This window comes from Gadus chalcogrammus, chromosome 20, assembly GCF_026213295.1.
Source record: "Gadus chalcogrammus isolate NIFS_2021 chromosome 20, NIFS_Gcha_1.0, whole genome shotgun sequence".
Taxonomy (NCBI): domain Eukaryota; kingdom Metazoa; phylum Chordata; class Actinopteri; order Gadiformes; family Gadidae; genus Gadus; species Gadus chalcogrammus.
In genome coordinates, this window is record NC_079431.1 from 2,926,072 (window position 1) to 2,940,849 (window position 14,778).

The 14,778-nt window shown below is 43.4% G+C and overlaps 2 protein-coding genes across 2 annotated transcripts in view; both read right to left on the bottom strand.

Moving 5' to 3' along the window:
• Nucleotides 1-7,135: 7,135 nt before the first annotated feature.
• On the bottom strand, nt 7,136-9,336 carry sp5a (Sp5 transcription factor a). The gene is made up of 2 exons (XM_056580104.1): nt 9,097-9,336; nt 7,136-8,700 (listed from the first exon to the last, which is right to left on the bottom strand). Exons 1-2 carry the CDS (start codon nt 9,145-9,147, stop codon nt 7,600-7,602), a joined length of 1,152 nt encoding a protein of 383 aa, XP_056436079.1. The 5' UTR covers nt 9,148-9,336; the 3' UTR covers nt 7,136-7,599.
• Nucleotides 9,337-10,826: 1,490 nt separating this feature from the next.
• The window catches only part of myo3b (myosin IIIB), a 51,155-nt gene continuing 47,203 nt past the window's right edge, over nt 10,827-14,778 (bottom strand). Inside the window, exon 26 of the mRNA XM_056580335.1 lies at nt 10,827-12,287. The gene's annotated coding sequence lies outside the window, so the exon portion shown is untranslated. The remainder of the gene's footprint in view (nt 12,288-14,778) is intronic.

Genomic DNA, 14,778 nt, shown 5'->3' on the forward strand with positions numbered 1-14,778 from the left:
CAGCTCTGCACATTTACCCACAACGGCGACGTTTGACGCTGTGCACGGTGTGACTTTTGTTTGTGTGTCGATTTTTTATCCCTCGCTCTTTTTTACTCCTTGTCACGATCATGGACTTGAAGTTGGATGCGTGCAACACATTACGTGTGCGTCTGTGTGTGGGGGGGGGGGGGGAGGAAGGGAGGGGGGAGAAGGGGAGGGAAAGGTTGATGTCTTAACGTGAATGAGATATGAGAATGAGACCACAACAGAGCGATCCTCCATTGATCCACATTGAAAGAATTACGTTCTCCAAAAATATGTTGTGTTTTTTCTCGTGTCATCCAGAGCATTGTGTTTAAACCGGCGTCGATGCCTATTCGTTCTGCCTCAAACCCCTTATTTCCAGCTGCTATCCAAAGGCAGGTGAATGGTTTCGAGGCGACAGACAGGCGAGGTCATGCATCAGACCACAAGGTGGCAGTAAGGAACCACGAATGACTCTCCCAGAAGAACACGACACAAATGGGCCATCCCTGAAATAACTTCTGAAAGCTATTACCATCCGACCTATTAATCAGCAACAGCTCATCATAACACCGCAGATCCACGGGTGCGCGTCCTGGGTACACACAGAGGAGTACAGATCCACAATGCTGTTTTAGACCTTCTTCTTCCTCTTTGATAACGCATGATTGCCGATCTGTCGAGGCCCGGTCGACACTCAGGGATTGGCGTCCACACAGTCAAAGCAGACGCCGTGTTGTTTACCTTTTAAAGAGGTAAGGTGTGAGTTAATGTTTTCAGCACTGGTTCAGCACCGATGCAGCACACGTTCGTACATGGGCCCCCAGAACCAGTCCCTTCCACTGTTGCGGTAGACGCCATCGTATGCTTAATGACAGTTGACTCATGCTCAACTACACCAACAAATGAGATGGTGGTTTTATGTAATTTGCAGCTGACAGTACCGGCTGACAAGAAAGGCAGCACTGGCTATGCGGTAATACCAATCAATCACCACCAGGTGGAGCAAAAAGCTCATTGCCAGAACCAGCGAAAATGTTATGTTCGTGTGTGTGTGTGTGTGTGTGTGTGTGTGTGTGTGTGTGTGTGTGTGTGTGTGTGTGTGTGTGTGTGTGTGTGTGTGTGTGTGTGTGTGTGTGTGTGTGTGTGTGTGTGTGTGTGTGTGTGTGTGTGTGTGTGTGCGCGCGTGCGAGGCATGAGTTATCTTTAATATCTATTATCTTCAGTTAATTCAGTTAATATGTGTCTATGCATGATTTGCTTTATTCAGCTTTTTTCACTACTGTTCGACCAAATCTTCTACCGGCCGACTCTTACTATTATACTTTCAAGACAAGAGCCTGGGAAGTGTCAGAGTTGTGAGAAAGCCTCTTCTCTCCTCTGTGGTGAGACGGTGTCAGCTCTGAGCTCCCAGCTGTCAGACGGCGCCTCCAGGGGGTCTCAGTGCGTCAGCGGCCATCACCTCGCGTCCTCAGAGCTGCTCCTCACTGCCGTCTTTTGACTCAGCCAGGCACCCGTACACCCGACGGGGACTTGACAGCGAAACCTGATCACCCATCAACAACTTTTGAATGTGTCAAGGTGAAGAGTGTGACCAGAAATGGTATTCCAAAGATTCAAGCTGATGAGGTAAACATGAACAAGTGACATGTGAACTTAACCACAGCCAGAGACATACAATGAGGTAGGCCTAATTAGTTTTAAACCGTGGCAAACCCTTGGCCAGAATTCAAGGGTTGCAGACTGAAGGTACTTTTTGTGTTGAATGACATGCAAACAAAGGTATCAAACCAGTAAACAAATCTATGAATGACTATTGTCTGTTGCCACTATTGTTCTGTGTGAACTGATAACAGGGCCGGTGTTCCGGTTCTCTTAGCTTGTATCAGAGGCCGTTTCCTCTCTCACAATGCTTTGATTTGGCTCTTTGTTTTAGGAATTCACCTGATTGGTTTTGATTGAATTAACTCTATATTTCTTGCTATTATATGCATTTTACAGGAATTGAATTTAACCATTAGCAGAGCACTGCATGGAGCAATGACAGTAGGTGTTTGGGCACAGAGAAGTTTAGCATTAAAATCTAGCCGTCTACGTTAGCCCTGTATGTTAATTAGCATTGACGGCGCCTGGACACCCAGCTGAGCTGAAGGTGTGGGCCGACCATCAAGGTAAGGGGAAATATAATACATCCAAGCGGCCCACATGAGCTGGTCTGGACTATCTGTGGGGCCCAGACCCCCGCTAATGTCAACAGTAGAGATTAAGCTGCTGTAGGTCATGTTTGAGAGATGGAAGGAGAGAGAGAAAGAGAGAGAAAAAAAAAGCGAGATGAGAGCAAGATTTTGAAAATAACCCCCCTCTCTGCTTCATCCCTCCCGAGAAATGTTGCAGTTCACCTCAATTTGATTGACAGGTAAGCTGGATTCCCTGAACCAATCTTGGACAAGATGCCCTGATTGGTGCAGAGACGGGAGCATTCTACAATCTAAATCGTCTAAAACACAGAGCCGGGCCCGGCACAGTCGAATGGGACTGATATTTTCACAGAGCGTTTCACTCCCTAATAGCTGACGGATGACTGAACCATTTATAACAAATAACCCTCAAATAATTACTCATTAATCTTACATATAGCAGCTTTAAAGTTATATAAATGAATACAAAAATAGATGCGTTTAGAAATGTATATTGTAGGAAAGAGAAATGATGAAAATATCCCATCAGGGGCTTTGTTTCCTTTGCCCTTTGACTAAAACAAGGCAAACTTGGAATCCAATTTACCAAATTTGCACGGTCCAAACATCCACCACCCTTCCCTTAAAGGCTAATTAAAATATGAAAGCTTAATTCTGTAATTTTCAAATAAAAATGTTAATGACTTAAAAATCAAAGGAGTAATTAAACAAAGGGAAAACATGTCTTCATGACTCATAAAGTCATAACACAATGAGTGTGATGAGATAACCCCCAAAAATCTACATATATCTAAATCTTAAAGAACGCTAATAATATTATTCAAATATGGAACAAAGTGTTGATAGGTAAGTCATACAAATCGTTTTATCGCACTATACCAAACATTGTTGAAAAAAAATCATTGCGCACTTCAATCATTTTGGGTTCTGCCGTTTACCTCACAATCGTTCAATCACAACGGTTATTTTTAAACATGGCGTCATGTGACTGGAACACAGCCCAGGCTTTGAGCCGTTGCCATTGCTACATCACACTTCAACTACAGGGGTTGCAGTGTCAGCAGGGCGCCTACACGTTGACTCTGGACTGAGCTCTAAGTTCTGAGCTTCAAGCCCCCACTGTCTTGGTCGGTCTCATACTCCTACAGAAGCTGCTTCAGATCCAGGGCTGTGATTGACTGTCTTGTGGAGGCTCCAACAGACAGTCAATGGAGCTGTGATGAATGATTAATAACTATTGTGGTTGGTGACTTATTGAGATCGACTCTTCTCCTTTGGAGGACGGACATATTGTCACGGGAACAGTGAAGGCTAGTAAAGTACATGTTTTAGCGAGCATGATGAACACTTTAGGGTGTGTCTTTGCTCAATACTTAACATAATCATAAACATTCAAGTCTCACAAACATTCACTAGTCCCCAGACTTGATAATACATACGCAAAACCATGGTTTATGTCACACAGGAATGACTTGAACAACTCTGGTTTCTTGGATGTTACCTCACTTCCATTATTTCACCAAGATCATGTCATAATGAGACGATAATTAGACAAGTTTACTGAATATGATCTAATATGATCACTCTTCCAATAGTGAGGCCTATATGGTGTATGTTGCTACATTTGCATATATATTTAGGGCATTTAGCAGACGCTTTTATACAAAACAACTTACCTTAAGTACATTTGTCAGAAGAAAGAGAAACGACAATATATCTCTGCCGGTACAGTAAGGATGTTCATAGAACCAAATGCCAAGCAATTACAATTTCTAGGTTAACCCATTCCCCGTACACAAAAAGATAGCTAGGACAACGCTAAGTACTATTTGCAATAGTATCATTTAACATTGCTGGCATCGGAAGCCTCAGTGGAAAGCAAACCCCCCCCCCCCCCCCCCATGCCTGAATACTGGTTGTTCGTCTGGACGCTCGGGATGGTGATGTGATTGTAGCAACAATGTGTCTATGCTACACGCCCCCTATAGGTGACTTTTACTGGGCCCCTCCAGAGAAGAACAGGGGATGGTGATACGGTTTATTGTAAAGTTGATCGACAATGCTACCTGGTGCTCCATGTTGCCATGCAGCAGGAGAGCTATTGAGTGTGTGGGGTGATGCCTGACCTTTGCACATTGATTGCTAAATGTGCATCAGGTGTGCTGCAGCATCAGAGTCCAATCAGTCTGACTCGGGCCAGGTGAGGCTGCTTCAACCAGCCATCCGCCACACACTCTGCAGTGATGAAGGTGGAGCCCGGATTATGTGACTGCATTATCAGTGTACGCCTCTGTTCATTATTGTGGCTACTTAACTGTAGGCCTATACATGTGACATGCGAATGCCTACATATACAACACTATACAGGTTTTAGAAAGTCTCCTTCTATTTAGGGGATCATAACATTTAAAGAAAGGCTCTGGATCATGTTTAATGTCTTCTACATAAAGGATCATAGCATTTGAGAAAGTCAAATGGGGCTGATTCATGTTTAGGTATCTTCTTTGCAGCTTAATTTATTCTTCTCCTTTGTTCTAATCATTGACAAAAGTAGTAGTATATTTTTGATTATTATATTTAATAATAATTATTATATTATATTTAAAGTAATATATTTAATGATTTATAATTTAAATGTAAAAATTTGATCTGGATGTGATATATGCTTGATGTGTCTAACATAATGCAATCCTTTGACGAAGTCGCCAAATCCCTCTCTCCAGAACAGTATGTGAATCAGTGCTTTTTTCCAAATATAGAAACTAAATCTATCCATCGGATCCAATAAACCGCTTCATCAAATAAATACACGTCCTCCACACTTCCTATTAGTGGAGTGTTGTGTGCCGGTGTGTGTGACAAGAAAATAATACGAGGCATTTATTATGGAGATACCTTCTACCCTACGATAGGGGGCGCTGTTGAGGTTGAGACCTCGCAGTTGAACCGAGTGGAATCGCTGAAGTTCGCAGCATCTGTACAACAGAGTTCCTGGATGACCTCATACATACGGAGCTTTTGAAGGCAATTGCCAACCAAACATGAAGGGTGTAAGACATCTCTGTAGCACTGCCAGACAGTGATGCAACTCACCACATGATTCCCAATCGATTCACTCAATGGAGCTTAATGATTAACTTTCGCCTTGTTTTTTACAAGAGTTTGTATAGATCTGTAATTGCCTTACTGCGCATCAGACCACTGTTGAAGACATGCACATGTTTGTGTGTGTGGTTAGAAGTACAACAGGATAAGGCCGTCATAAGGATCACAGACAGATCTTCTCCTGGTGGGTCTGGAACCTAAAGGCCCATGGTGGGGTTGGACCACATCATGGGAGGCAACACTCAGCACTAATTGTGGCCAGGTCCACCCTTGCAGTCCTCCCTCTTCGGTGTGCGATCTGTTGTGATAGGATAATATGAAGTGCTCTTTGATCATTGTCGGCCAAGCGGCTAAAAAACAACATGGAATTTAACGTAAAAAACATCAATCAATATGAACTCTGATCTTACTGTTCAAACTTTTTGATATAAATTGTTGTACAACCTCAAGCAAGGGTGTGTGTGTGTGTGTGTGTGTGTGTGTGTGTGTGTGTGTGTGTGTGTGTGTGTGTGTGTGTGTGTGTGTGTGTGTGTGTGTGTGTGTGTGTGTGTGAGAGAGAGAGTATGTGTGCATGGACTTGTGCATGCGTGGCTCTATGTTTATGTTTGTATCTCAGGTCAGACTTTACTGTTGCCTAAGTCCACTGAAGAGGTGTTTCCATGACTACGGCGCTCTTAGGTAGAGGAAAAACCAGAGTGATGTAAAGTGAAGTTAGGTGTTCAAAGTTTGAAACGCTATTAATAATTTAAGACTTGCAATCCTTTGCCACCCATCGCATTAAATAATGACAAATGATCAGATGTGTGTGGAGTAATCAAACCGTATGCTATTAGTGCTTGACATTTCCACCTGTTAATGCGTTAAAACAGTACCTCAATAAAGAGACTGTATCACTATTAACATTAGAAGGATAAATGTGTAATATTTACAATATATGTAGGCCGGTAATAGGCCACAGTGGGTTTCAAAACGTTTACAGTGGCTGCCTGTTGGTGGTAAACTAAATTATTTGAATATCAACATAACGTACATGATCTATTCAACTCATCCTGTGAAGGATTTTCCTTTCAGATGGAATGAGAGCATCACACGTCCAACACTCCTCAACTAAACATCTAGTAACCTGGTCGCCGTGGTGACAGCTGGACCCTTCCTCTCACGGGTTAATCTAGGTATTAAACTATAAACTACACTGCTTCTTTCTCCGAGTGTGTGGAGACCATGTAATAATGCCCGGTGCCCGCTTTACATTATGCTGCACATTGTTCTAACTGGACGTATCGAATATTTGTATCATCGGTGTGAAAAATGTATAATAAAATAACCTGCTTACCATTCCTAAAATTCTGCAATTTCAACAGTTAGGTTTTTTGTTTTGGATTTTGTAATGATTATTGATTATCCTCAGCCTTTTGAGATATAAACATCTGCTGTGACTAAATTGAAATATGTTTTTGGTAAAGCAAGATAATATACTATTATCAAAGGTTATAAATGAGCTGAATAACTTCTGCACACAAGTTTCTCGACATAAACCAGTGTCCAACTTCAAGAAAAACCTTGAGTTCATATTGAGTGTTCTCAAATTCCCACACATTCACAATCTAACAAAGTTCTGGGATTTTGACAACTGAAGGGTTTGACCTGTGTTGATTCCTACACCATTGTTTGCTGCTCCAGCTTACACCAATGAAATTATCATGAAACTAACTTTCTTTATGGATTAGGTGACGGTAGGATTGCTGATATCTCAACTTCACATCCTCTTCCGACAAGAGTCATGGAAACAAATTATTGTGCGATGAGGAAAATGTTATAATCTTTATTCTCACACAGTATTTGGGTCATTTCAACAATAGCAGATCTTTCCAAGAGCATGCTAAGAGCACCCCATAATGGAGCAAACAACGGACACTTTCATTCAACAAAAGCTATTAAATATAATTTACATATGAGGGAGATCTTCCAACGAAGACAACGGTCCAAACACAAGCTGCACACTTGTCTCGCTGGATATGATATAGACACTGAATCCAAACTCATGAGCTCATGAATTATTTTAGAAGTTTTTTTGGGGGGTTGAATCCCAAAATATTTTTTATGAGACTATATACAGAAACAAAAGTAGGCCAACTAGACTAGAATAAGCCCTGGAAGACCCACAATGTTTAAGAAAAAACAACTAGTATCAGTAAGAAATAAACCAAATACTCTAGGAAGGAAGGGCATGGGACAGCTGACCTTACTAATATAGAACCTGTATTGCACTAATGAACTTCTACTCTACGTGTTACAACATATTCCTGGGGTCTTCCCGTTTCACACGGTGGTCGAGGCCCGACGTCTTTTCGTGGCATTTGCTCTTTTTGTTCTGGTGCGTTTTCACGTGCTTTGCCAAGTGGTCGCTCCGCATGAACCTTTTGCAACAGTCCGGGCACACGAAGCGCTTCTCCCCCGTATGAGTCCTCAAGTGTCTCTGCAGCTCGTCCGACCTGGTGAAGCTCTTGCCACAGAAGAGCCAGTTGCACACAAACGGCCGCTCCCCCGAGTGCCACCTCAGGTGCGCCTTCAGGTGCGACGTCTTGCCGTAAACTTTCCCGCAGCCCGGGATGTGACATATGTGCTGTTTCTTCTTCCCGGGCTCGTCGTTGGAGGTCGACGACTGGCAGTTCGGACACCTGCACCTCCTGCACCGCCGGGCAGACGCGAGAGGGGACTTGGTGTGCAGTAACGCGGCAATCTGCGTCTGGTATTGCGCAAAGTCCGTATGTCCGAGCACCAAGCCCCGCTGCAGCTGGAACCGGTGGTGGCCGAGGGACGACGGGTGGCTCACATGGCCCCCCTGCTGGAGGCTCCACCAGGGGATATCCTCCCCGTGGTTGGGGGACAACTGGCGCTGCTGCTGGTGCATGAGGCCGGAGTGTCCCGTCACAAAGCTGGACATCGAGGGCGCGATGGGAGCCGGGGCTGCGTAAGTGACCGCGGGGACGTAGGTGGGGGGGCAGGTGGACTGCAGGGACTGCATCGAGCAGGGGAGCATCTTGACCGGGGAGAAGTCATAGGGATACGAGGGGTCTGCCGGAGGGGTGAGCGGTAGCTCGTGGTGGTGTGAGCTGAAGGAGCTCTGGATGTGCGCGGATAGCTGGGGCTTGGAAGGTAGTCCGAAAGTGGAATTGCTGCTGGAAAGAGCGGTCTGGTGATTCCCTTCGTTACTCCACGGGTGAAACAAACGCGACGGAGAGCTCAGTGTGGGGTCATAAGGCACCTGGAGGAAATCGGCGGGATTCGATCCGTGGTGGTGGTGGTGGTGCCCGATCCGGTTACAAGTGGCCGCCAGGAGAGCCAGGGGAGAGTGTTTGCAGTTCTCCGGGGAAGAGTTCGGAGTGCGATCCTAAATAAACCAAACACATGTTAAAGATTAATATTGTGCATCCCTGCTCACCCAGTTCAGAAGCAACGTCTAAATCGTCAGGACAACGCAATAAGATAAGGTTCGCTTGTAATTAAATATAGATTTGAAAGGAAAACTTTTGAATAGACTTCAACGAACAGACTATTCAATAACCTACACTTCAGACTATATTCTTCGACGATTTAAAAACGAGTAATAAGGGAAAACTATTCCAAACAGAATCATTGAATACCGTCTATTCATGTGATTAATAGTCCATTAAAACTAGTCAAAATAGAACCCTCCGTGCTCACAATCCGCATAATCCCACCGCTCCAACATGTTCAACCGCGTTTACAATTCCGCAATAAAGTCCACAAAAACTTTGCCACAAACCTGGAGAAAAGCGTGGAGCGTCTCGTTCCTTAGTACAGCCACTGCTGCCATGGTGCAACGCGTCCTCCTCTCGACAAGGAGCAAATCGAAATAAAAACTAATTGAGATAAATATGTATATATTTGTAGTAAAAAAATTATATCTTGTCGCGCAAAGGCTTCACTCTGAGTTGCTTCCTCTCCGCCAGATATCCCTGGACTATCTGAAGAGTGAGGGATCACTTCTTAGAATTTGATAAGGACTTTGTTGGGCCGCCAGCCAGTCAGAAATAAGATTTATTACTTTGAAGTTTGCCGCTGCCCAATCATCAAAGAATAGCGGCTCTTTGAGAGGGGAAAGCAAATCCTTTGAATCCACAAAGCTCCTATGGTGTGTTTGTTGGGCTGGATAAAAGAGCTGATTATTAGAGGGGGATGGGAAGGGAGGAGATAAAGGCGGGACAATTAATGAAGTAATCACTATGTGGGAAATGTATATACACAAATAATTGGATTTTCTTGATCAAAGACCCCCGTGCCGCCTGGAGACGCCGGTATTGGCTGCCAGAGTCATCTGATCCTCGCTTTGTAATTAAGGATTTGTAGCAGCAACTCTGCGTGACAATGTGACGTTATCTCTGGAGATCTCTCTCCACGTGCGCCGGGCTGGTTTTGATAGAAGAGACACAATAATCAAGTCATGCAAAAAAAAATACTTCTCATGTTTTATAATTAGCATTCTTTTTACGTTGGTAATATGAATATAATTGCATCTCTCGTCTTTTAACTGCAACATTGCTATTAACATTCAATTAGGGTGTTCTGACTTCATGATTTATATTTCACCTTGGCTTGTTGCAGACTGCAGCGATGATGTTACATTTTCCTGATCATTAACATTTTAGTCGAACAATGCCACGACAGGCGATAACTCATAGATTACTCTAAGCAGCTCATTTAAATTTGTCCAACATGCTACTTAACATGACATGAGGAACGGCACAATAGCTCTCCCCTGATTCAGGTGTCAGAAGCAGCGCCGTGAATGGCTGACGTCTCCATTGTGTGTTGCGTGTTTTTGTCTTTTAACAACTTGTCAGTTCAAGAGGTCCGGGAGGAAGGATCTCGAAAGACAGACGAAAAGAAGACGCTGAACCATCTCTGAGCACTCTAATAGTTTCACAACATAAACAACCGGCATTGGAAACGAAATTCGCACAAAATAAGCAATAATCAAACTTTGAATGGAAAGCAAATTATTTTCTACCACAATGTCAAATTCCCACTTCAAAACTTACACCAGTCTACTCAAACCGCAGCAGGGGAAGTTGTTGTATAGTTGTATATATCAATTCTGTGATCTTTATCCCGCTCCCCTGCAGAAACAATCAACTGTCCTCTCCCCACTAGTTTGGGGCGGCAGATTTTGAATTAGATCTGTTCCTTTGAAGGGATTAATGTTCCCAGTCTCTCCCACGGCTCTACACAGTCATGAGGGAGACAGAGGGAGAGAGAGAGAGAGAGGGAGACAGAGGGGGAGGGGAGGGTCCTGCTGGTGCAGGAAGAACCATGTTTAACTACTAAATACTACTAGGCTAAAGAGGAGTGCTAGAGCACGAAGCTGTTCCCCCATTGTGGATCAGAAGGGTTTCAATCACGCTCAAGAGTCAGAATATGAGCTTTTTTGTGTGTGTTAAAGGGACTTTTGTTTTGAAGCCAAACATTTAATAAAAACGAGGTAGAGGAATTGGACAAACATGACAACACAAGTGGGCAGTGCTATTAATGGTGTATTTATTACAATTGCTGTGCGCTTCAGTGTTTTACTTAAACATAGATATCATCTTCTGATCTGTTTTGTGGTTTTGTGGAAGTTTACTATAACACAATTGTTTTTAAACCCTTTAAAACATTGTGTTTTGGATTCAGTTTGTTCATCTCTCTTTAATAAAAACAAGTAATTAAAAGGTGATTCGTAACAACATACACATTGACATCGCGATACAAACGGTGAACAGGCAAAAAGTTTCAGTTTCAAAGGCAAACAAAAAACCGAAGTCCTTGACTCTCAGTGAGAAAACAAATCAAATCACACTTATTTATCAACAGATGACACGGGCGGCCCTGAAGGCCCGTAAAAACATGGCCGCGCCATAACTCTCCAACCAAACAGGACACATGCTCATTGGGATGCAAACCTTAATGTTATATAAAGCACATTGTCAGAGACTTTACAGGTCTTTTGTTTGATCTTATTATTTTACAACAAACATTTCTACGTCTGTCGATGGTTTCTCATCCTCCCCCTGCGTGTGTGCTCCCTGCCCAAGCTCATGGGATTGAATTACAGATTGAGATTTATACCCATGAAACAACCGTCACAATGGCGCTAATGTTATACACAGCATTTCTTCAGGGGTACACTGTTATTTTGACACATCCAGGAGGACCCATAAATACCGTACACGACAAAATCAATTGTAACTTGGTTTGAGAGTCTCTTTTCTGACCGAGATTATCCCAAAGAAGCGGCAGAAGCTGAAGGAGGTCAGACAGCAAAGTTTGTCGCTGCTGTGTGAGTTCTTGGTTAAAACTTCAAACAGTCAAAGCTAGCAGCGAACACCCGGCCAGTGAATAAATACATGTGATCCAAAGATCATCCCAATCATCTTTAAAGATAAGGACACACAATTTCATGGGGAGATATCGTTGGGTCTTGTGATGTTCACGGATAACGTATGACTAATAGAAAGTCTGGGGATATATTACTGTATATGGAAACATGTGTGCGTACGTTTCCATATCTTCACAATATTAACATACATGTTTCCTCATGTATTAACATACATGTGCAACAGAAAGTCTTTGACGTCGCAGATCTCAGAACTTTACTATAAATATTTACATTGGGTACACCGCAACCTTTAAGTTGTAAGACGTTATGTTAAAGTTTTGATGGGTTTATTACGATTTTCCCTGGAATCTCGAAGAACTACTGGAAGTAGAAGCAGCAACAGGAAGGTTTTTTCTTAATCTTTTTATAAAATATCAAGCGATGAACCAAAAACAAAACGTAACCCAAAGAACAACAACCATTGACGAAAGAAATTATAAAATAAAAAAGCGATTTCTATAAAATAAATATAATTTACAAAATCACAAATCGCGTGATTATGCAATCTTTAGGTCCGGTGAAGTGTGGACGAAGGCCATCTGCAGAGGAGAAAGAGAACACATACTGTATTACACATGTACGAGTACAATATCTAATAACAAACAACCACTAACATAACCCGCCCTCGTCCATAACCATAACTCTTCTGGTTCCCCCGGTTTGTTCCTCAACAGTGTGGAACTTCTAAAGCTCTCATGCTGAGATAAGGGAAGGCTGAGACCTCCAGTGATCCGACAGTTGACCAAGACAGAGCAGAGGCGTCAGTAACGGTCGTCACGACGACTCGCACCGTTCCAACTTTCCAACTGTCCCAAGACTTTGGACGGTTGGAAATAAAACAGGTTCCACATCTGTCTCCCTGCGCGAGAGATGAGAGATACGATGGGTGTGTGTGTGTGTGTGTGTGTGTGTGTGGGGGGGAGCTTGTGAGTTAAAAAAAAGTGAGCGAAGGGGAGAGAGAGAGAGAGAGGGAGAGGGAGAGGGAGAGGGAGAGGGAGAGAGTGGGGGCGAGAGAGAGGCAGAGTTGCTTGGGGCTACAGGGTACTTGAGCTGCTATAATGGCGTCTCGTATGAGAAAACATCTGTGAATTTCCTCAGTGATCTACAACAAAGTAGAACTCAGAGCAGTCACTCAGCGCCGCCTTTGAAGTCGCTCTCTGACAGAGAGCCGCCATTGTTCCCCGCGCCGCGCACACACAAACCCCAACTTTGGTCTCACTAATTTTCCCCCTGCAATGCGATACAACTCTAACCCCGTGCACCTCCTCCTCCTCCTCCACCTCCTCCACCTCCTCCTCCACCTCCTCCTCCACCTCCTCCTCCACCACTCTGGTCTCTGTGAAGCTGGGGTGCTCCACATATTCGAGCGCAAACAGCAGAGCCGTGGCAATGAGTGGCTCTGGGCCGGGGGTCGCAGCAGACGGGACGGGTCACCCCCCCCCCCCCCACCCCCACCCCCACCCCCACCCAGGCCCACCGGGGGGGGGGCGGTGACCCGGTGTTTTACGGGGTGACCACCTGCGGAAGCGACGGATCATATTTACATTTAACGGCTGAACGGAGATGTGAGGGGATACAGTGTGGGGCTCTCAGTGAATACGAACAAATATTATATACTGTTGTTACATACATACAGTATACAAGACATTCAGTGCATATGAATGTATATTATATACTGTTTTTATGCATATAGTATATGATCCCTTAGTCTATATGAATGAATATGTATAGTGTTTTATATAATTCAGTATATAATACCTTCAGTCAATATGAATGTATATTATATACTGTTTTATATAAATATACAATATAATACCTTCAGTGTATCTGGCCATATTAGATATTATATACTGTTTTAATATACAAACAGTATATATACCTTCAGTTGACATGACCTTATTAGATATTATATACCGTTTTATGCACAGTAAATAATATTTTCAGTGTATACAAACGTATTTTATGTAGTGTTTTTATACATACAGTATATAATAGGTTTGTTTATAAAGATATATTATATACTGTATTATATACCTACAGTAAATAAAACGTTCAGTGAAAGTAATAAGTAGTATTATATGCTGTATGTATGCATGGTTTCATGATGACGCACCAACGCAAAGTGATTGATGATGTAAATATTGGATAACCTTGTTCCTATTCCCCCGTCCAACGCGTACTGTACTGTTACTGCTTACTTCTGCAAGCTCGGCCCCATTTAAAGTTGGCTCCAGTGTTTTGGATTGTAGGATTTGATTGTTTAACCTCACACAGGCCGCCGGGGATAAACCCATCTGCTAAACAAACACACGTTTAAGAACATGTGAAATAGCAGATGTATGTTATGGGAAGTTCTCAAGAAAAGAGATTTGTTAGAGAAGAAATAATGATGATGATCACCCTAGAAAAGGAAATTATAAAAAAAATGGTTCACGTCGTTTTATTCAGTCTCTCCCTGTTCTTCACCATAGGGAAAATATAGTTGATATGTTCTAAATATGGTCTTTACTATGGCCATTACCTGAACACACGTACACACGCACACACATTCACACACTCCTAGCTAGACCCAAGCTCAACAACAGAAAGACAAGACACACTCACACTCACACACAGCACGGTTTCTCTTCTTTATGAGAGTCATTTAGGACGCCTCCGCTAGCTCTTAAAGCTCGCCGTGTCATTGACACCATTTTATCCTGGCCTCAATTAAAAAGCCATTTAGTTGGACACCAGGTGATAGACTCCTGTAGCCAGCGGCAATGACCAAAACACACACAATCTCTCTCTCTCTCTCTCTCTCTCTCTCTCTCTCTCTCTCTCTCTCTCTCTCTCCCTCTCCCTCTATCTTTCTCTCTCTCTCTCCCTTTCTCTCTCTCTCCCTCCCTCTCTCCTCTCTCTCTCTCTCTCCCTCCCTCTCTCTCTCTCTTCCCTCCTTCTCTCTCTCCCTCTTCCCCCCCCCCCTCCTCTCTCTCTCTCTCCCTCTCTTCTCTCCCCCCTCCCTCTACCTCTCCCTCTCCCTCTCCCTCC

What these genes read in the sequence shown, in the direction of transcription:
- sp5a (XM_056580104.1), bottom strand. Translation starts at nt 9,147, where the DNA reads ATGGCAGCAGTGGCTGTACTAAGGAACGAGACGCTCCACGCTTTTCTC. An exon ending in CGCTCCACGCTTTTCTCCAG is followed by an intron (nt 8,701 to 9,096) that starts GTTTGTGGCAAA and finishes TGGTTTATTTAG; the next exon opens with GATCGCACTCCGAACTCTTC.